General features: G+C 42.9%; 3 protein-coding genes across 4 annotated transcripts; 2 read left to right on the top strand and 1 right to left on the bottom strand.

Moving 5' to 3' along the window:
- Nucleotides 1–1,205: 1,205 nt before the first annotated feature.
- Nucleotides 1,206–11,595, top strand: ube2r2 (ubiquitin-conjugating enzyme E2R 2). Of its 2 annotated transcripts, XR_011585411.1 has the most exons (7): nt 1,206–1,761; nt 2,146–2,335; nt 4,949–5,035; nt 5,169–5,266; nt 6,594–6,728; nt 6,831–7,223; nt 7,260–11,595. XR_011585411.1 is itself a non-coding variant. In XM_070843591.1 (6 exons), the coding sequence occupies exons 2-6, from the start codon at nt 2,159–2,161 to the stop codon at nt 7,114–7,116; spliced, it is 783 nt and encodes a 260-aa protein (XP_070699692.1). In that variant the 5' UTR covers nt 1,206–1,761; nt 2,146–2,158; the 3' UTR covers nt 7,117–11,595. The 2 variants fall into 2 exon arrangements, 1 of the variants encoding a protein (XP_070699692.1); XM_070843591.1 differs by having other exon boundaries at nt 6,831–11,595.
- A 1,484-nt stretch (nt 11,596–13,079) lies between these two features.
- nudt2 (nudix (nucleoside diphosphate linked moiety X)-type motif 2) lies at nt 13,080–14,993 on the bottom strand. Its single transcript, XM_070847861.1, has 3 exons — nt 14,917–14,993; nt 14,011–14,141; nt 13,080–13,885 (listed from the first exon to the last, which is right to left on the bottom strand). The coding sequence occupies exons 2-3, from the start codon at nt 14,135–14,137 to the stop codon at nt 13,563–13,565; spliced, it is 450 nt and encodes a 149-aa protein (XP_070703962.1). The 5' UTR covers nt 14,138–14,141; nt 14,917–14,993; the 3' UTR covers nt 13,080–13,562.
- Nucleotides 14,994–16,067: 1,074 nt separating this feature from the next.
- rfesd (Rieske (Fe-S) domain containing) lies at nt 16,068–19,432 on the top strand. The gene is made up of 4 exons (XM_070845821.1): nt 16,068–16,121; nt 17,725–17,895; nt 18,116–18,150; nt 18,454–19,432. Exons 2-4 carry the CDS (start codon nt 17,739–17,741, stop codon nt 18,739–18,741), a joined length of 480 nt encoding a protein of 159 aa, XP_070701922.1. The 5' UTR covers nt 16,068–16,121; nt 17,725–17,738; the 3' UTR covers nt 18,742–19,432.
- Nucleotides 19,433–23,107: the final 3,675 nt, after the last annotated feature.

Below are 23,107 nucleotides of genomic sequence, written 5' to 3'. Positions count from 1 at the left end.
CATTTAAACTAATTTAACTAAAAATGTAATGGCAAAAATTCACATTTAATGTTTCATTCCCTCAAAGACGTGGGGCTGACAAAGTGTATTGCATGCTTTCTTTAGTTGAGCAATTGTTAGAAAAATCTCTCCAATACTGTGTTTTCTAAGGAAAATGTATACTATCTTGCTACTGATGATGAAATCAACTTTACAAAAAGCCAGATGTAAATTTCTGTGGTTGTATTATCCAGCAACCTCCAACCTGATTAAGTGTTGGAGCCTTCAAGATGTTGAAGAGAGGACTAAAAGTGGCCAAGATGTATCTCCTTGACACTAACCAGATATCATTATCTGATTCATTTCTGAAAGTAATAGTAGTCAAATTTAAAATATCATGCACCACTTACATAGTTAAGTATTAATCACAAATAAACTGTAAAACTATCAAAACAGCCTGCCCTTTCAAAATGATGTCAGTGGAGTACACTAAATGATGTAATCAGTTAGGCTATAGAGATAAAGTGGAAAACTAATCTACTCAGATAAATTACTCATTTAACCCATTTTGGTGAACTAGAGGCAATAGCAGCATATGCAAAGTGTTTCTCAACATTTCCATAAACTCACTACACCATAGATAACAAATACCACTGTAACAGTACAGGCCTACATTGATTACAATTTTATAAGAGGCATATAATTGTTGAATAATGTTTAATACATAACTTCTTACCACTACCAATGTGAAATTAACTAATTAGATAAATTACAAATTAAGATAATTAGCTATGCAATCTCTGTAGAAACCAGAGACCTAAAGTCAAGCAGCTGATGTGTTATTCAAACTTCACAAAAGTCAAAACTAACAATGTTTCAAATTCAACATGGAATTTAAATGTTACACTGGGATTTTATGTGATTTTGCTGATCAATGAAGTGATGCTTATGGAAATATATGAATGTTATCATCAAAGAAAATGGGGTACACCTACTTTTGAATGATAATGGTAATAATTTTTTAAAAACCATAAAATTGTAATAAATACACATATATTATTGTCCTAACTGTTATTTTTATTTATTAACATGTTTTATTGTTTTGTTTGCGTTTTTTTATTTTTTATTTTATTGCATCGAGTGCGCGCACGTCACGTTCACCCTTACGTGCTTGACGTTCTGCAGACACGCGCACTCGATAGCCGGAAGCACCGATGGGAGGAAAATAAAAATCGATGAAATCCAGTGTATTTGGCGAGTGTAAACCTCTCACTTACTGTCCTTTTCGCGACCGTGGGCTCGTATTCATTAGCCTTTTACGCTGCCACTGTGCCGGAGGGGACGGTGGAGAGCAGAGGGGCTGCTCCATTTGAACGAAGTTGCTCGGTGGGGATTTAGCTGACGTGTGGAGAAGTTGAGACAGCCAGAGAGCAGATAAACAAACATAAACAAGCAGGGATCAGCTGAGCGCCTGCCCGAACCGAACCAGCGGCACGGAGGGATGTCAGGGAGGGCGAGTTCCCGCTTTGGAGCCCAAGAATGAGCCACAGGAGACGGTGACTTACACTGATATTAGCTCCATGTCAACTGTCAACACTGGCACACAAAGAATTTCGGAAACACAACACGAGGACCAGCCATAGGCTTTAGCAGAAAACCCACTGCTCCTGTCACTGTCTCTTTGTCAAGCCATAGCCAGGCTAGCATGGACACCCAATGACTTTACCGTCCAGTTCTCAGCTGTAACGACACGAATACACATTACAGTGCAAGGAGACGGAGGTAAACACTTTTTATTAACTTTGCTTTTTCTCCCCCCCATAAAGGGCCTGCGAACTAAAGCACTGACCTGAGCTAGCTCTGCAGGCCACATATCCTGTTTGTGTCTAAATTCTTTATGTGAAGGTCAGTTTACCAGCAGGACTGTTGTCTGTTCAGGTTTGCTGCTCCTTTTGTCCCAACATGTTCTAGAAAGACTAATGTCAGCACGATCAGAGCTGACAGACTGGAGGTGTTGCTGCTTCAGTCCTCACTAATAATGAATTGTTGCATCTATGAAATTCCAAGCAGCGTCCTGACCGTGTCATTAAGTCCATCATTTTTCTTTCCACTCTGCCGTAACCCCCCCACACCACCCACTGGTCGGTCTGCGGCCACTGGTGTCAGAAGTGGGATTAACATGGCCCACCAGGCAACCCCTAGTTCCCAGAAGGCCCTGATGATGGAGCTGAAGTCCCTGCAGGAGCAGCCGGTGGAGGGCTTCCGCATCACTCTGGTGGAGGAGTCTGACCTCTACAACTGGGAGGTGGCCATCTTCGGACCCCCAAACACCCTGTACGAGGGAGGCTACTTCAAGGTGGGGCACGGCTTTCTAATACCGAAAAGAGCAGGAATTTGAGTTATGAATTCATGACAGTCCAAACACGGCACTGTGTCTAGATAATGAGACACATTTAAGACGCTAATCACTCGCAGGGGATTATATTTACTGTATGTATACTGTGCAAATGGGATCCTGGGTGAGTTTTCTTCCCAAGCAGGATACATAGGATGTTACTGCAACTTGGAAAACAGCCAGGTAGTTCACTGACAGCGACTGTGTTTGAACTCAACGTGTCAGACCAAGTAAAGTGTTATTATAATGGATGTTGCACTTTAAAAACTGTAATTCAGCAATGGCCTGGCTCACCTCTATAAACTGTCGAAGAATTGTTCAGTTTTAAACCATTTTCAGGCAGCCATTCATTTTTCTTAATTTTTTTTTAGGTTTTCTGCCCTGTCCCCCCCCCCCCCCCCCACCCGCTCTCCTTGTCCAGCCCCCCCTCACTGTATGATGGTTGTGCTTCAGAAAGCTATTTTTAGCAGTGAGACCGATATAAATGGCATCTCAGCACAGAGAAAGAGTAAGAGAGAAGGGCATGATTAGCCTCATCTTCCTTTCTTTCATGTTACTTATTCAGTGAGACATCTTGAACTAAATGCAGTACAGTGAGTGTCTGCATTCAAGCTGGGTCAGTGCAGATGACGCTGTATCCTTCCAGGAATGCCAAAATAATACAGCGAGGACGTCGCTGTTGTCTACTCACGCAGCTGATTATCGCTGATTATGATATGCTGTGGCTCTACAGTGACATCCTTCAGTTATCTATCGTCAGGTCAAGTCAAATGAGTTTAACAGAACTGATAGTTCACACGCTTGTTTCAGAGGGATTTTGACAATCTGTGCATCATATCTTATTACACCCTCATATCACTTAACCCTGCAGTCAGATAAGGACAACCCTCGCTCACAAAAACAGGAAGAACGATGGGAGAGACCTCAGGGGAGAACAGGGGAGGTATCCCTGTTCCTGTGCAATTGGTGCCATAGCTAGAGCTTCAGATTTTACCTAACATGCATGTCTGTTAACGAGACACGTGACATGTAACTCAGAGCCTGCTGACACTTTCAAAAATCCTCTTGCTTTGAAGCAAATAGTGCTCACTCCTGAATCACTGTGACACCCACATGACTACAGTAATAAAAATAATGCTCAAGACGTTATGTTGAGTGTGGTATGGTACAGAAAGGAATGCCTTGACTGCTAGGGTGTGATTGATCTGCATTTAATGGCATGTCGGTGGGAGAAAAGAAGTAGAGTCGCTATATAGCTTTATTTCTGCTGCTAAATCCTGCATGGCTGCCGTAGCACAGTGGGTTATTCCATAGTTATTTGGAACAGGGATAAGATGTTTGGACATGCGTCTGTATGCCAGGATGATGGACACTGATCTCTGACATTTCTACCAGAGTGTCATGACACCTGTGTGTGTCCTGAGGTTGAACTAGTGTTGTGGCCAGTTGTGCAGTAGTGATAGTCCTATCTGAGTGGGGTGGTGTTACACACACCCAAGCCCACGAGCCTTTCACCTAGATAATTGCGCAATATTCTGAAAAGAAAACACAACCAGAGGCACCAACTGTTACATCACCTGCTAGTTACATAGTTTGGCTCTATGGAAATTAATTTGAAATGACTGATAACATGAATGTCGGCTGCTTCACGGTGTGATTGAATGATGTGAATGATATATTTCCCTGTCGTGACTTGTTTCATATGAAAGGATACGGGAAGTTTCCTTTGCAGCTGAATAGTTGTTAATTGTCAGCTTGTGAGGTTGTGAGCTTACTTTTCAAACTGTATTTCATCATCATCATTCTAACTTTATTTCAGAAACATAAGTCCACGTCAGTACAAAATGGAATAAAATAAACACGAGGACAACAACGCTGCAACAGATCTGTAATCGTTCACACATCCAGACATGGACGGTCTGGACAAATTTCATGATCTCCAAATACACATTACCCAGCCTGTAAATATGTACCCTAAGAAATAAACACATCTCTATCATCGTTTCTAAAGCTGTGAAACTTCGCTAGCTTGCAAAATTATGCTAAGAAACTACACCTGGCCTATGATATGTAAAGCGTCACCGCTTCCATGAAAGGGATTGGTTCCTTAGGTCTGTGACATATGAAACCCCGCCTGGCTGAATTCGTTGGTACACTGCAGGTTTAAAGCAGTCACGCTCAGCCCTTATTTTGCTGCTGATATGTTTTGATATGCATATTAAAAACACAACAAGGCTAAAAACTTGATTTTCACCAAAGGGGGTCTTTAAAATCTACAATGCAAATCGTTGTTTCGCTTTATTTTTGCTCTAAGAAGCATGAAGGAAGAATTTAATTTGTCTCACAAGAGAAACTATGTCTACAGATTTATATGTGTTTTGTTTAGTTAGATGTATGAAGTGTATTTTTATTTTTTTTTTACATTCCACATTTGCACCAAAACATCAGCTCACATCTCGCTGGGATCCCTCCAACCTCAAGCTGAGGCCAACGGGCTCGAAGGATGTAAACCTGGCGGTAGTCAGGTTTAGCTGTCTGTAAAACTGTTGACTCTCAGCCTGTTTGTTCTCCCAGGCTCACATCAAGTTCCCTGTTGACTACCCGTACTCCCCACCAACCTTCCGCTTCCTCACCAAGATGTGGCACCCAAACATCTATGAGGTAAGACATTTTGTGTCTGTTATAAAATGCTTTCACACAGGGTTTTGGCACATATACCGTTATCAAAATGTAAATGCTAAATGTAGACCCCTTCGTGTTTTCATGACAGATATGTGTTTTGTTCTCTTTCCAGAATGGAGATGTGTGCATCTCCATCCTGCACCCTCCTGTCGATGACCCTCAGAGCGGGGAGCTACCCTCCGAACGGTGGAACCCCACCCAGAACGTCAGGTAGTCTGCACTCTTTAACCTCTGCTGCTTACCTAACACACCAGATGGCTTATAGCACAGCCATCTGGGAAGTCGTCCGCAGAAACAGTTTGTAAAGGGGCATGTTCAGAGAATACTTGGCAGGTGAGTGGATGAACCATCAGATCAACAAGCCATGTAAACGTGGTTAAAACTCTTGCTCTTGCCTGTGAAGTGTTTGGTCTGCTTTCAGTAAGGAAATTCTCTCCGGTTCAGATAAAGCCGATGCTTTAGCAGCATCAATATTAACCTCTTCGGGGGCAGCATTGTTGTCCTCAAACGAACGGTAGCTTCTCGCTGTCGTCACATCTAAATCCTGCTCATCGCTCAGGATGATTGGTCCAAACTACTGGGGTTTGGCTACAAACGCATAACTTGAAGACTGGCGAGATGGATATAGACGTGCTGGTGACCTTGCAAATCCACCTACCTCATGAGGTTACTCTGCTAGATTCAAGATTCAAGACTCAAGATGTTTATTTGTCATGTGCACAGTAAGAACACGATGGTGACACTGAGCAATGAAATTCTTACTTTGTTCGTTTCCCTCCACATAGACACAAGAATAAAAAAAATAGAAAAACAATTATAAATCTAAAAAAAAGAGGGCAATGTACAGAAGAATAATTTAAAAGGGATAGTGCAAATATAGTGCTGCTACTGTGTGCACCTTAACCTGAAGCTAGACATATTGTCTTTTATAGCTTTTATGTGACTTTGAATACAGTATGGGCATTTATTTCACCACTCATGCACATTGTACCTCCTGTTCTTGAATATAGAATATAATATAAGAAAGCTGAGGGTATGGTGGCAACCAAACAGTTAACACACATAGCACATAACAGCAACATCCCCAGTTCGACTCCTCCATAGTCTCCACATGAAACGTCACCTGATGTACAAACATCATAAATCCAATGTAATTTTTAAACTGCAAATTGGAAAAGTATGAAGTAACAGCACAGTTTCAGCATTCCTTTGTTCTTTGCTCACCTCAAGACACGACTGCAGGGTAGCGTTCAGAATATCCTGTGAATTAAAATGTCAGCAAGACTGGTTTTGTGGAGGACTAGAGCTAAAGTGCTGAGTCTGGATTTGAAAGCCTCACCAGATTGGGTCGGTGTGTAATTGAGCCACAAGGGGAAAGAGGTGAATTAACGCTTCTGTCTGGGCTGGAATGAAGCCTATTTGGTTTCAGAAAGCCTGCGCAGAGCTTTTCTCTCCTACAAATGACATGATCTCATACCGGAGTGTCCTCATTTTCTGTCTGTGTGTGTGTGTTTGTCTGCCGTTCCTTCATCATCAGGACTATCCTGCTTAGCGTGATCTCTCTGCTCAATGAGCCCAACACCTTCTCCCCTGCCAATGTGGATGCATCTGTTATGTTTCGTAAATGGAGGGACAGCAAAGGCAAGGACAAGGAGTATGCAGAGATTATCAGGTAATTGGCAATATAGAGTATTTCAACCATGAACAGAGTACGCGCACCAAAAAACTGTATTTTAAGTTAGTCCATCTGATTTTATTACTATTCTGCCTACAGGAAGCAGGTGATGTCAACAGCGGCGGAGGCTGAGCGAGATGGCGTCAAGGTGCCGACCACGCTGGCGGAGTACTGCGTCCAGACCAGGGTTCCCTCCCAGGACAGCAGTTCAGACCTTCTCTATGACGACCTCTACGACGACGACATGGAGGAGGAGGACGAGGAGGAGGACGAGAGCGAGATGGAGTCTGTAGGCGAAGCCGGCGGGATCAGCGCCGCGGAGGACGGCGGGACGTCCACCAGACGTTACGACAACCAAGACGACTCTGGCAACGAAGACTCATGATGACCTGGATGATAACTCCTCCCTGCCAACTCCCCCACCACCCTCCCTCTTTTACGTGTTACGTTACAATTTTCAGTGTGCGTGCGTGGGTGTGTGTGTGTGTGTGTGTGTGTGTGTGTGTGTGCGTGCGTGTGTGTTTACAGATACAGTGGGGTCAAAGGTCTACTGCCAAAAACTTTTCATCATTTATTAAACTAATATAAATCGGTCAAGTAGTACTTTGGATGCTGTTACATACGTGTTTAGCCAAAGTTTGTTGGTACTGTTTTCACCGAGAGTCAGAATTTGGGGTTTCCACCGTTTGCCTTAATTACAGCTTGCACTCTGTCCGGCATCAGATGTTTTGCAGAGTTTAAGAACTGAAGTTATTCCAGCACTGTTTGATGTTTAGTTATAGTTCACATCCTTCAATGTTCCCATTGAGGAGGTTGAGGATCCACCCTCTTCCATAGTGCTTTAAACCAGATCAGATGGCATGCTTCTGCGGCGTAGAGCCGTAGCGCTCGATGGTCAGTGTGCGATTAATCATGTTAGTGACTCCAAACAAGGCAAAAACATCCTCACACCTGAATCTTTCCTCCATCATGCTGAACTCTAGTTTTTACACCCTGTTGTATGACTCTTTCGCTCATGCTGCACTGTGAGTTGTTCACTTACAGCCACGAATTCGATTTCTTTTGTAAACGAGAGCTTCTTCAAGTCTTCACCAGTGAAATTTCAGTATTGCTGAACCCGTGCTAGACTTGTTTCGCCATTAAGGAAGTGGTTCAGTAACTGCTGCAGTTTGTTGGCTTTTTAAGTGTAGTTTCGTCAGCCGGAGTGAGACTGTCTGTGTTGTGTCGGCTTTGCATCTTGGATGCAGACAAAGTTCTGGCTCACGAAGATGTTGGCTTTATACCACGGAGATGTGTCTAGGTCTGTCTGGTTCCAGCTCTTTAATCAGAGTTGTTTTTTTTTATGTTCAGGCATTACCAGTAGTAACAGGAACATATCGTTTGTTATAAAAAGACCATGATTGACATCGTATCTTTCCATCATATATACCTGTATTTGAAAAGCATTTCCCAAATGTAAAAATAACGTTAGTTCTAAATAATGTGGTACTCATTTCAAAAATAGTAAATAGAGTGTCTCGGTTTTTGATAAATGATGAAACTGTCCTTGTGGTGGTCTGTTGAACCCCACTGTAGCTGGACGGCTCTTCGTCTGGCTCGTCCATGTCAGATCGTATGTTTTTGTGTTAAAGGATTGGCTCTCTCTGCCGTGTCTTCACTTGTTGCTGTTTTCTTTTTTGTTTTTTTTTTCTGTTCTCCCTGACTTGTCCCTTGTATTTCCTGGGAGGGCTCAGACACTCTGGCTAATGGACAGACGGTTTGGCTCATTAACCGGTCGATGAGCTGGCCGGCTCGCCGTGTCACTGTCCATCGGCGCGTCCCGTGGCAGAATCGCTCTGTCCCCCTCACGACTTGTCTGTTTGACTTTGATGCAAATCAACTTAAACCTGCAGACTCTGCCGTGACTCCAGTGCTTTGGACCCTCCTCGAGTAGTGTCTTCAGTCACAATGGCTCCCTCATGATCCCCTCACAGCGACGTCATTTGGTTGGGGGTGAGCAAGGTTAAGACCTTTTTCTCACGTCTCCTCCTTCACCTCTCTCTGCCTCTTAAACCTCAGGGCCTCAACAGACTTTCACTGAGAGAGAAAAAAAAAAAAAAAAACAGTCGAAGAGAAACTTAACACACAAACTGCTCCTCACCTCCACCTCCTTTTCTTACTTTCTGCATCACCGGGTGGTTTTAGAGTGCAGAGAGCGAACTGAAAGTCTCAAATCCCAACGCCAGCATGTTTACACGTGACTGAGTGTTGCTGCTGGTCCTGATTAGGATCCTTTTTAAGGTGTTTTCTTCTTGGTAGGCTAGAGTCAAATTACAAAAAAAAAAAATTAAGAGTACACCTGTAGGGACTTTCTCCTCGAGACAATGCTCACATTATGTTGCGATAGATGTGAAAATGTTAAGTTTTTGCGCCGTGACTCCAACTTAAGCTTAAATGCAACCTAGTGAAAATTGGACGTTGTTACTGTGCTACACCACATCCAGAATCTGTTTATCGACAGGGACAGAATCTACATGCAGCTTAGCTACACATTTGAATTTGAATGAATTCGACACTGATTGCCAGTTATCTGTGTGTGTGTGTGTGTGCGCGTGTGCGTGTGTGCGTGTGTGTGTGTGTGCGTACGTATTTACATTTACTATTCATCTAGTGACTACAATGTCAGGGTTTTCTTGTTCCTGTCTCTGTGGAACTGCTGCAGACTTCAGTCACACAAGTGAGTTTGCCCAAATGACCTTTAGGACTTTGTCCAGTTGAGAAAACATTCAGTGTGTGTGTGTGCACTGTGTGTGTAATGCTGTTTTGGGAGGCGTGAATTAACTGAGGTTGAGATTAACTGAGATTTAAAAAAAAAAAAACAAGAAAAAAAAACCACCCTCTGAGTATTAAACTTTTGGACACTGAACAGCATAATGTGACTCATATTACTTGTATGGCATCAAGTAAACCGCACATTTTGAGCTGTGTTTTATCGTTGTGCGCATGAATCTGTTGCCCTTTTCAACGCGGCTGAGCGCTTCGCAAACCTTTGATTCAAATGGACGGATTCTATGCCAAGGAAACCAAGTACAGCCCCACAGCCGTTCATTTTAAAGACTATGCAATGGATGCATGTGGTGGATTTCACGCTGTTTGAGTAAACTCTTTGAGAGATACCTTTTGGGGTTTTAATGTGAAGCCAGAGGAGTGAAACATTTCCTCCTGGGCCTGTGCTTTGGAGGCTCACAGAGACTGGATTCTGTGGAGGATGACAAGAGGAAATCCACTCCAGAACCGGCTTTTTAATGGATTTGATATCAAGGCACAAGAAGAAGTGGATAGATGTTAGAGATTCTGAACTTTTCTTGACGTGGTTTCCCATTTTTTGCCCATCCCTCACCATATTAAAGTAAAATCATAGTAATGAAATGTACCAATCTCATGTCTGTCTGCTAATGGATGAGTTTGACATATTGGGTGAATACAGTTTTTTGCTTTGTGGCAGAGAATTAGATGAGAGGATCTATAATACTCTAATGTTAGCTTAGCTTTGCACAAAGATGAGAAACAATCTTCTCATCAAACTCTGTGAAAAAGGAAATTAGTGTATTCCCAAAAATGTCAAACTGTTCCTTTTAATATGAAGCCAGTTAGCTTAGCTTAGCTTAGCTTAGCTTAGCTTAGCTTAGCACAAGGACTCAAAACAGCTAGCCTAGCTCTGTCAGAAGGTAACAAAATCTGCCTACCAGCACTTTTATAGCTCACAAATGAACACATTAAAAAAATGTACAAAGGAAAGTTTGTGATTTTACCAGGGTTTATGTGAGAGACTATTTCTTGGCCGAGAGCAGTGACTTCCTGCAGTCTACCTTTGGACAGGACCGGGCTAGTTGTTTCCCTTTGTTTCCAGTCTTTGTGCTAAGCTAAGCTAACCGGCTGCGTGCAACAGACACACACGACAGTGGCATCACTCTCCTCGACTAACTCTTAGCAAGAAAGCAAATAAGTTTGTTTCCCAAAATGTTGAACGATTGCTTTAAGGCCAAGTTTTGCCTCTCATCTCAAACTTAGAAATCAGAATCTGCATTATTGTCTAGACATAGACTAAGTCTAGACATAGTGTAGGCTTTCTAAAAGCAGTTCAACGGTCAAGTTTAGACTTCTTCACTCTTGAAATCCTCCTTTTTTTTTCTTTTTTTTTGACTGAAATGTATGCCTTGATTTTATAATGAGGGCAAGTGGAGGAAAGGCTCTGAGGGATGTTGATGATTTCCAAACTCAACCTAAGAAACGACTCACTAAAAAGGTCCGCAGTCCCGACATGTTGAGATGTCACTCCATACACACTATTACATACAAGACTGAATGAATCATTTAGTTCATTTAACCTGTGTGTGTGTGTGTGTGTGTGTGAGCATGTGTGTGCACAAGTGTGTGTGTGTTTTTTTTTTGTTTTTTTTTTGAAGTGTGATCCTTCACGTGGGCCACACACTTCACGGACTGACCTGCGCGCCTCCACAATGCTACCACAACGTGTTCACACCTATTGATGTTAATGCTGTCCTGGTTGGTTTCTTTGAGTTCACGTCATTTTTTTTTCCTCCCCTCATTATTTTGTGTTCGTGAGGATGCAAATGTCACTCATAAAGTTTCTATTGTAAAAAACAAAAACAAAAAAAAAACAACAACAAAAAAAATACATTGTTGGGTTTGTTTGCAATACAGCTTTGATACCTGTTGCTAAGCCCACACGTCATGGAGAACTGAGAACACAGGAAGTTGTTTTTTTGGTTTTTTTTTGGAGTAAAATTAGGAGTGATATGCAAATGGAGGCATACAGTTGTTGTGGTTAAGATGGAAAATCATTCAAAATAAAACAGTATGTCAGCGACGCCTGCTGGAAGGTTTTCACCTTATTTACACGCTGCATGGACTATTAGTGGGTTATAATGAACGTATAAGCTTTAAGTGCTGTTCACGCAAATTACATAGAAACATACCTGAGTGGTTATCTACTTCTGCACATAGCTTTGAATGTGTGTAGATGATTTTAAGACATTCCAACCTTATTATAAGATGACACACAAACTACCAGGTTGCAGAGAAAAATGTTAAATCGTGAAGAGAACTGTAATTTCAATTCAGAACAATTAGTCGTCTTTTATCACTGGGAGAGGAGCTTTTATGCTCTACCAGGCATGAAATTAATTACTGGTTCAATGATGGGTCTTAAAGCAGTATTTCAGCTAATGCTCGACGTTGTGTTACTTCACAGTATTCTGTGTGTACCTCATGAAAGGTGACGTGTTTCCTGCGTGTCTGCAAAATACCCCGAAGAAAAGAGTCTATTAATTGAAGTGAGCGCTCCCATTCTGCTTTATGAGTTGAAAGACCACGTTTGCTTCTTTAATTACCCTTATTTCATCCCTTCAGCTGAGGCTATTAATGTAATCCTGCAGCATGACACTGAGAGCAGAACATGTCCCTGTGTGGAGGGGAAGCCGGGGGCAACTTTTAAGTCCTCCTTAAATATTACCTTTTGCTTGTAAGACAATGAGGACAGTGGATAAAATGTGCTATTTAAAGCTTTTCTGGTTTATTTTACACTTGATCGATATAGAATAGGTTGCTTTCACCACACTGTTAGACTGTTGAATGGCTTGATTTTTTCCAGATTATTAACAGCGTCCATGCTGACTGAAGATGAAACCACTGCTCACTCAAATCTCACCTCAGAATGAGGATGTTTTGCCTGTGCAGGCTGGTTTCAGGTGTATTATTTCTTGTCTTAAACCACTTGCTTCTCACTGAAGAGTTGCTGAACTAACCCTTCATCAGCCGAGGACAGACACCACATGAAGTAAATAAGATCTGGTAATGTCACTGCTAAGTGTCCACACTCAAATTTTACAAGAGGTTTCATTAGTTTACTAAGGTCTATATAATATATAGTTTAGTAAATCACCTCTGAAAACCCAAACTAACCTAATACTCATTGTCTGACATTCATGTTAATGTGTACAATAACCCAGAATCAATGCGTGATAATTCTCTCTTAAACGTTATGACCCCATGATTTTCATCACTGGTTTTTAATTTCTGGACAGGAACTATAAATAACAGGTGGATCTCTCTTTTATTTATATGCTGCTTCTTGCACAGCTTGTAGTGTTTTCTAGTCTCTGTTGTAAAGTTTTCTTGTTTTTGTCCCCACCCTGTGGCACCATCCACTGCTTACAATTTATTTTTATCCGGTTATTTTTATCTCTAAAGTTATTTTTACTGCAATAATGGACATCATGTTTTTATGAGTGAATAGATTTTATACATTTTAAAATATTTTAGAAATATCCACATGCGCAAATCCTGTTCTATTTATTTGGAGGACATTTTATTCCACCGACAGACAGATGCAACAGTATTAAAACACATTGTTCTCTTTAGGTTTACGCTGTTCCTCTGAGCTCCAGAAACGATGAGCGTGTCCATCTCCTTGTTTTTTTTCTTCTTGACAAAGTTTTGTGGTTTAATTTGTTTACATTTTAAACATTTATGTATTTAATCTCAGTACGTATGACTTGGAGGGTTCAGAGTGTTTTTGTGCAGTGACTAAAATCAAATCTGTAATTTGTTTTTTAAGCATCAATTCATTTCCTCCCTGTTCACTTTTGTTTTAACAAAAGGGAACCTGTTCAGCCATGTATTATACAGTGCATTATAGACAGTATTTAAACAGATTCAACTGTGAGAAAGACTAAAGACTACCGACTAAGGTCTGAGAGTCACACATGCCAGAACACAGTTATTTTCCTTCTGTAATCATCCCATCTGCACAGCCTACATTCTGGTTCATCACTGTTTGTCCTGCTGAGCCCCCAAGTGTCTGTGCGCTGCTCTCAGTGTGTCCTGCAGGTCTTTGTACTGAGCCAGGATGCAGGCTTCCTCCAGCCGGGCCCAGCGGTAGTCCTGGTGCTCGTCAGACAGCGTCACCGCCGTCCCCGGGTCTCTCAGCTCAGCCAGCCAGTACAGCACCTCTTTGGGCCTGCCTCGCACCTCGTAGCGCAGCTCCTGCACAAAGTCTTCGAGCACCTTCAGGTGCTCCCCCCCCAGTCCTGCCTCCTCCTTGGTCTCTCTCAAAGCCGTGGTGAGGTCGTCCTCACCGGGGTCCACATGACCTGATGGTGAACAGGTTAGACATAACTGGCACAAAGAAAACTTGAAGCTTTACAAGTTGTATTTAGCTCATTGATCTCTCTCATTAACTTCATGAAAAATGTAGTGTTTTTGAACATGTGCACACCTTTGGGGGGGGTCCAGTGGTGCTCCCCATATGACGTCTGCAAGAGGAGGTACTCGATGTTGTCTGCTGGTGGGACACAGCTGGCTAGACGACGAAACACTATGAAGCCACAAGCTCGCACCGCCATCTTCCTGTTCGACAAATTCACATACAAAACACATACTGCTTCAAGCTGTGCTCCTCAAAGTGTGACACTTTGCATTTGTGGGGACCACGACTGTTCCCATTTCCCCGGATCACCTCGTAATGTCACATGAAAAAACTCTTGTGAGGTAAAAAGAAAAACCTTTAAAAGCTTCATATTATTACTTTCTCACAATTTTGCACCAACCACTACTAAAAAGCATCTATCTACTGCCTTATAGACCCCCAAGCTGCAGGTACCTCTGCAGATAAAACCACTTAGTTGGGACCAAAACCACCATAATAAATACTTACATAGCATGATACAAAAATAGAATATAAAGAATGAATAACAATAAATATTTACATAAATACAAATCCCTATCATTCACCAATAACACATACTGTCTTCAGCAGGTGCTTGGACACACCTCAGCCTTTTATCTCCGCCCCCTGCTGAGGAGACAACCAGGAAGAGGTCAGCACTGAGCTAGCTTGGTATGAAAAAATACAAATACTACACCCTGAGCCTTGACTATTATCGATTGAGGTTTCTTTTCTGAACACAGGCAGGACGGTCACTCCCCTCCCCCGAAGCTTCCCCAGCAAACACAGCCACCAAATATTTGACTAACTAAAGACGAACAGTATGTGTGTTGGCTAACAGCAAGGTTGTTTATATGTCAGTATTTCTAGCAGCTAAGCTAACTTAGCTTGCTGCTCTCTGATATGTCAAACATTGGTGTGTTACTTAAAATTTACTTTAAAATGTGACAAACTTACCCTCTGGTCCCCGGGACAGGACCTGACTGGGACCAGGTTGTTTCTCACCGGCTGTGAAACTCGGCGGGGCTCAGCGGTGCTCTGAGAAATGAGTCCGGTCCTCCTCCAAGACGGTCCGGGCACAAAAGGTTCCGCTTTGAAAAAAACTTATTTTTACAGAAGGCTACTTGTAGCGATAGTATTTTATTTATGGTGAAAGAAAGATTCAAATACCTAAGTCAAGCTAAGTAAAAGTTCTCATTATGCAAAATGGCTTAATTCAGGTATATTATTATATTGTGGTCATATATGATTGATATACAGTCCTCGAATAAAGTATTATGTGGTATTAATGGATCGTTGTCAGCATTATGGATTGTTGTTTTCTGTTGTAACAACTTTGTATGCTGCTATGTTGATCTGATACTGATTGAATAACGTGTAGTTTTTGTGTATTTGTGTATAAAAAGTAATTAGTGACCATAGCTGCACTGCTAATACATGCAGTGAAATATAGCAGAAACTGGAAATACTCAATGCTTGAGTAAATGTAAGTTACTTTCCTAATATGTAAAGAAAACAGGTGGATTGAAAAGCCTTAAATGATATTGCCTTTGCCAATCTGTGACCCCTGGGGATAAGCAGTATAGATAATGGATGGATGGATGGATATACACACACGCACACACACACATATACACACATATATACATATAAACGGATGAAAAACATCTTGCAATGACAGATTAAATAAATGCTTTTATTATAAACTTCCATAGTTCTGATTCCTGCTGTCATAACAGTCCTGAACATCAGACCCCGCTGAGTGTGACTATGGCTGTTTGCTCTGTTGGTGTTTTTCTATGTGTAAAGGTAGTGGGAAGTGTTGTCTTGTGAAGTATTGTTAAGTCTGCTGTTGTCGTGTTGTCATGTCTACCGTCTGACTGTCAGTTTGTCAAGCAGAATCAGTGCTGTGAAAAAGAATTTCCCCCCTGGGACAATAAAAGTCTAATAATAATAGTAATAATAATAATAATTCACAATCAAATAAATAGTTGCTGCGGCTGTGAGAGACAGATTAGACATGTACCCAACGCAGATAAGACCAACTGCAGGCAGCTTGAGTCTGAAGATAACAGAGATGGGGCCTCCCTCACACGCCAGACGAGCTGTCAGCGGTGCAGTTGTTCATCTTGACAGAGGAGACGCCGCTGCTGAGTTTCAAGGTAAAGAAAAAAACCTTTCCCAAAATGCATGTTTTGTCACTTTTGAGTAAAAAATATCCAGGGAGATGGTTTAGACAGACAGACAGACAGACAGACAGGCAGACAAGGCAGACAGACAGACAGGCAGACAGACAGACAGGCAGACAGGCAGGCAGAGAGACAGGCAGACAGACAGACGGGCAGGCAGACAAGGCAGACAGACAGACAAGCAGACAAGGCAGACAGACAGACAGACAGACAGACGGGCAGGCAGACAAGGCAGACAGACAGACAAGCAGACAAGGCAGACAGACAGACAGACGGGCAGGCAGACAAGGCAGACAGACAGACAGGCAGACAAGGCAGACAGACAGACAGACAGAAAGGCAGACAAGGCAGACAGACAGACAGAAAGGCAGACAGACAGACAGACAGGCAAACAAGGCAGACAGACAGACAGACAGACAGGCAGACAAGGCAGACAGACAGACAGGCAGGCAGAGAGACAGACAGACAGACGGGCAGGCAGACAAGGCAGACAGACAGACAAGCAGACAAGGCAGACAGACAGACAGACAGACAGACAGGCAGACAAGGCAGACAGACAGGCAGGCAGACAAGGCAGACAGACAGACAGACAGAAAGGCAGACAGACAGCCAGGCAGACAAGGCAGACAGACAGACAGACAGACAGGCAGGCAGACAAGGCAGACAGACAGACAGAAAGGCAGACAGACAGGATAGATGTCATTCTGAAGGATATCTGCAAATGAAACCAGTTTTCCTTTGGGGCTCACTTAAAGAAAACGTGTTGTTTTCCCAACATAAACACTTGTTCTTGCTCTGCTGTTGTTCCCTCCATCACAGCACGTAGCTGTCTGCGGTTTAGCCAGAGGCCTCAGGACATTTGACTTTTGCTGCTACTACTAACGTATTTACTCAGCCTGCACTAAAGTGCTCATTATTGCACTCCACAATACATGAATCACACTTGCGGTCAGGTTCCCCTGCATCCGGATATTTTTAGTACTGTCACAGAGATTACACGTGGATGTGAGATTGTGGCCTGTAAATGACGAGCACTTTTGTGCAACGATGAGAGTCAAATCTGTAGGTTTTTTTGTCATTATATGTGGCCCACTTGTGTCACTTCATGTTGGTCATTCATACTGTAATAATGAGGCAGTTGTTTGACCTACTATAATGTTTTTAGCGTACGCATCACAAGCAAAATAGACAAACTAGTGATGGTAAGACAAATATTAGAGATTAATATTGCAGGTCTGAGTATTTTGGAGTCGAGCTGATCGGTGCCAAGAGATGTCCCCGCGTGGATCCTTCAAGCTGAATGTTCTGGAGGTGTTGTGGACTTAATTTAAGCTGACAACTGTGATGGGAGGTTCTGACACGATAATCCCAGTGACAAATCCAAAAGCCACACTTTTCATATGCAGTTGAGATTTAAATTGAAGTTTTCACCCAGAAATAGAGCATAATTACAGCACCGCAGGGATGGCATTGATTTCAGGATAGTTACAACCAACCTTGTGATTTGGTAATGAAAAACAACACGATTCTTTGAGATGTGAACTAACTAAATATATCCTGTTTGCCTTCTAAACAGGATTTCACAGAGCCATGCAGGAGAAGGAGCAGCCCACAGGAGGGCCTCATTTTGTGGGAAAGAAGGATGAACTGATTGAAGCGAAGCGCTCTTTCAGAACACTAGAGGGTCGGGATTTACTGATCGTCCACCACCAGGGAGTCTTTTATGCTATGGACTCTTACTGCTACCGTGAGTGCAGATCCTCTTCTGCTTCCGCTTACTTTCACTGTGCCAATTCTAAACATAAGTACAGAAATCCTGTCAGGGGACATTTAAGGCTCAGCTGCTTCACTTTGTTATCCATAGAACATTTTTGCACCTCTGAAAATGCATCCAGTCAGCAAAAGGTTAGCGTGCTGTAAACTGTTTGCTTATTCTGCAATACACTGATCCTCTGCCCTCTGGACAGATGCTGCGGGAATGCTGCAGAATGGAGACATTGAGGTGAGGTTTGCGTTTCATTTAAGATATTAGAGGGTGTTTTCCGTCTGACCCAGAGGAAAGAAGGCCGATTATAGCACTAGACTGTACTTTTGAGTTTTAATCACAGTCGTGCTTCCACAGGCTGCTCCATCTGCGCTAAAATCCTAAAGGCAACAGCTGAGCTGAGCCACAGAGGAATCCTGTAATTAAGATGTGAAACCTGCATAACATTAATATAATGTTATGCTAATGTTGTAGGGCCTAAATGACCCACACTTATCCCACATGAGGTCGTTTACCTGCTTTCTTTCAACACCCTCACAGGAACTTGACGGCAAGATGTGCATAATTTGTCCAAAACATAAGTACAAGATCACCCTTGCCGAAGGGGAGGCCATATACAAGGGCACCAACCCCCTGGTGAAGCCGTCTGTGCCCATATGGTACTCCAAGGGAGTGAAGCAGCGAGTCCACACGGTCACTGAGACCAACGGGGATGTCTATGTGAAGCTCTCCGAGGACAAGAGCTGGATCGAGTCGGATTTCTACCAGGGAGAGAAGGGAAAGGTGGAGAGGGCCAAAGTGGAGGCAGCTGAGAAGAAGAAAACATAGTGCAGTCTCCTCTTTTCTCCCCTGATCTCGTCTAAATGATCGTATGATGACTGTATGGAGAGGATGCCAGATGTTTCACGACATGCATTTTGTGCCCTACCTCAAGTAATCAGTAGTGCCTTTAATGAGCGTTAATGTGTCAAGAAATTCAAATTGCTTTATTTGTGGCTCACTAGTTGTTTGTTATCAACATTTTATTTGGATTTATGCATCTCTAAACCATGATCTAGTTTGCTAAATACTTTTTGTTGGAATTAATTTTAATTTCTGATTCTCTGCTGTCAAACTGGGCAGTGGCATGAGGTAGAAAAAGGCCTTCCCACAGCGGCTCATCCTTCTGCAGATCAATAGGTTTATACTGATCGATGATGTCCGAAAGTGGAAAATCATTAATGTAAAATACAAAGATCATACCACAATATTGGCCTTTTTGTTTTATAATATCCATGTCCCTCAGGTAATATCAGAAAACATGAATATCAGGTCACAGGCTGTGGAGATTTGTCAGATAGATAGTTGTGAAATGTTTCTTGTCCTTGAACTCAGTGACAGTGAAAAACCTTGCTATGTGGAAATTCAACGTTCTCATTTAATTCTCGGTGAGAAAGCGAGTAAATGTGTTAACCAAAATGTCAGACTATTCCTTTAAAGGTCCAATATTCTGTTCATTTTCAAGTTTGTACTTTGGAATCCCTGCAATAAAAGGTTTTATGGTTTAATGTTCAAAACGCATTTTGTTTTTCTTGTATGAGCTGTGGCTGCTGCAGCTGTTTTCAGCCTCTGTCTGCACGCTCTGTTTTAGAAGAACAGAACAATTTACAGGTTCTGGTCTCACCTTCAACATCTTCCTGTTACCAAGAGCTGAAGTTAAGGAGACTTGGGACTTTAATATTTCTAAACGTGCCTTTGTTACATTTTTCTACGTTATGATTTTGATGTGGCGCTGCTGTACTTAAAGGATTACTGTAACCATTTAGCAGAGCTCTTCCACCAAATTAGGGAACTTGCTACAAAAAAAACGAGTGAAAAAATAACTAATTAATGGTTAATTAGTAAAGCAGCAGGCACAATATCATCACTTCAAGCTTAAAAAACACTGGCTCCTACGATTCCCATAATGCATATTGATAGCGTCTTCTGTTATATTCTGGTATAAATGTAACGCCTTAAGTCTTAAAATTTATATAATACAAACATGAAGTTGTTTATGCGACTTCTGTGAAAGAAAAAAAACAAAAACATTTGATGTTAAGGTTGAAGACAGCTTGTCTCATTCAGGTTATTTCCTTTCTTCTGTCCTCATAGTGCAGGCTAACAGTGATGTGGCCCTGAAACTGCAAATGCCACGGCTTGGGTTGAGAACACAAAGGCTATGGGGCATGATGCTCCACTGTGCATGAATGATGCTGGTCTCTGTAGCCGGCCTAAAGCGAACACACAACGCAGTCTGAAGTCTTGGCCTATATGACGCTTCGAATACAATCAAGAAATGCACTGGGGCCAGGGTCACAGTGGTGGATCGTAAATAGATACATTTATTTATTTTACTTCTGCTCCACTACAATTGGGAGGCGAACATTCTCCTTTTCATTCCACTAGATGTGCACGACAACTTCGATTATTAGTTACTTATATTGAGATTCAGGTTAATTAATAAATTAAGACTTTATTGATCCCCAGGGGAGAAATTCACAAGTTAACCAGCAGCATTAATCATTAAATCAGCTCCACTTTCACTAGCTGCAGCAGTACAGTGAACACATCAATGGAGCAACGGATACAATAATATAATATTATTCTGAAATGGCCCATTCTCCATAATGAGTACTTTAACTTTTGGTTCTTTATTTATGTGTTGTTGTTGTTGATACATTTCCTTTTTTCCTTAAAGGGAAGCTTTGCCACTTTTTCTATGGAAGTCTAATCACTTTTGACTGTAAAAGTAGAAAACATGAGCGATAAATACCTCAGTGTGTGCTGTGATGACCGAGAAAGCCGAGTTATACTGCTTGCGGAGCCGTGCACCTACTTTTACCATGCATGATTCAGTGCTCACCGCCTGCTCCTCCCATGTTAGTGTCGGCCACAAGCAGCTCAAAAATGACAAAAAAACAAGACTCTGTAAAAGCTGAAAAGCTGAAATTGTTTGCAGCAGAACAGGCTGATTGGTCCACGGACTGTGAAGGGAACAGGATACAGCGTTGGTGGCGGGGCTCTGTTCATTCCTTTGAAAGTTGCTCAGTGGATGAAGCCAAAGAGGCTGTAAGAAATGACACAATGAGACGAGCTGCGTGGGCTCCACAGACTCATCCGGGCCGGCTACCTTCCTTTTAGCTGACTTCAATGGGAAGAAAATGACATAATCGTGCAGCTTCTCTCTGCTTTCTAAATGTTGTTGGGCCGAAGAGATCAAACTCTGACAGTGAAGCAAGTCATTGTGCAGATTGTGACGCTCAAAAATATGTATCCACTGATTTACAGACGCCTCTTTGACAATGTAAGTCAATGGAAAAAAGGGCTTTAGGGCCTAATGGCATCATGTGACGAACACCATTGTTGTGATTACACAGTATGACCACTATGTCAAACTGGCCAGAAGCTGTAGCTCTTCCTGGTCACCAGTGACTCAAATGTCAGTGCTGCTGACCAGGAAAAACCACTTTTCTCTGTCAATATCGCACAAACTGAGGTTTTTATTTCTCTAAGTGACGACAAGTACCAACATCATTTATTGGACACTCACATGAAATGTGGCAATGTTTCCCTTTAAGTACCATTTTAAATGCAGGTCTAAACACTTTCAGTTAACCAAAGTAAAAGATCTGTGTACGTCTTCCACCACTGAGCGACGGGACTGAGCACTAGTGAAAAGTTAGCACTCATTAAAAATTAAAATATGATTGTGTAGTGAAATTGAAACAAGACAGGGGCCATTATGTGCAGGAGGTCATTTGCAGTAGGTCAAGTAGAGCGCTGTTTGTCAAGATAATGAGCAGACTAACTGGAGAAAACTGCTTAGCAGGGCCAGAGCATCTTACTCCAGGAGGAGAGTACCGCGCAGCATGCGAGCAGCGAGGAATTACAGCGTTGCAGGGCATCCAAATCCAAGGCCTGAATCCTCTCTGTTGGTTTTATGTCTTGCATTATTCATCATGGTTGTGAATGACACAAGAGGCTGTGATTAAACCTTTAAGGCTTTAGCTATTCTTCCTCTCATAAAAAAAAAAAAAGAAGCTCTGGAGCCCCTGGAGTTTGTCCAGGAGGGAAAACCAGATCTCATTATCACATTTCATCTACTAGAGACTCCCACAGCAAAACAGCCCCAGAGCCAGTGAAAGTATTTTCTTGCTATATCAGTAAATGCTCTCCTAACACTCATCATGGCTGTCATTAACATTGCACCCCATGCTCGCATCTCTTGGCAGTCCCTCTAATTGTGTGTGTGTGTGTGTGTGTGTGTGTGTGTGTGTTACTGGCACACATGCGCTCTGTGCCGAACTAACCAGAGAATAAAAAGCTCTTGTTCTTCAAGCCTTCACGGTGTAAAACTATGTTTGGGTGCACAGAGGCACACCGAACAACGTCACGTCCACGGCACGGTCCTGGTGAGGTTGGGAGTGCGCCCGCGCGTGTGTGAGTGTGCGCGCGCGTGTTGGCGCACGCTGCTTTTACGCGTGTGTGAGCGCGTGCGTGTTGCTGAGTCAGGCGCGACCTCTCTCTCTCTCCCCTCTCTCTCTCTCTCTCTCTCTCTCTCTCCCCTCTCTCTCTCTGGTTGTTCTTTGCCAGTGAGACTTTGTTTTATCCGCCGACGTCATTCATATGGTTTGGACACCGAGGCGCGAGGCTGGTCTCGCGCCCCCTCCCCACACCCTCCCCACCCTCGTCGTTAATTGTGTTTCCTACCGACTGACAACTTGTTTTGTCTGTTAGCGCATTTGCTGCCCATGGGCGCTGTTGTTGACACCCTCTGCTGCTCCGCCGGCTGGGCTGTCCGGTGCGCCTCTGACTGCGGTCGGTTCGGGACGGTATCGGGCTCCGCCGCTTTTATGAATGAATAACGGGGAAATGCGAGTGACTGCGAAACTCCCCAGCAGCCGGGCTCCCGGGGGGCCAGCCACCGATGAGAGGGATTAACGACGGAGCGGAGCCGCGGCTCATTGCGGAAAAGCCGAGTCTGACTGCTGCAGACTGGCGTGCAAACGCACCGTGAGGGAAACGGGCTCCATAGCGAACAGCAGCGGAACAAAACCGCGGCGACCACAATGTAAGTTCCTCTGAAGCTGCAACTCATTAAGGGGCGTGAGGAGATGAGGCTCCCGGTGTGCTTACACGCTTTGTTTGTTTAATGTCACTGCTTGGTAAATAT

The sequence above is a fragment of the Pempheris klunzingeri genome, chromosome 2 (genome assembly GCF_042242105.1).
Source record: "Pempheris klunzingeri isolate RE-2024b chromosome 2, fPemKlu1.hap1, whole genome shotgun sequence".
Taxonomy (NCBI): Eukaryota; Metazoa; Chordata; class Actinopteri; order Acropomatiformes; family Pempheridae; genus Pempheris; species Pempheris klunzingeri.
Note: the sequence above shows the minus strand (reverse complement) of the source record. Positions and strands in the feature narration are given on the sequence as shown.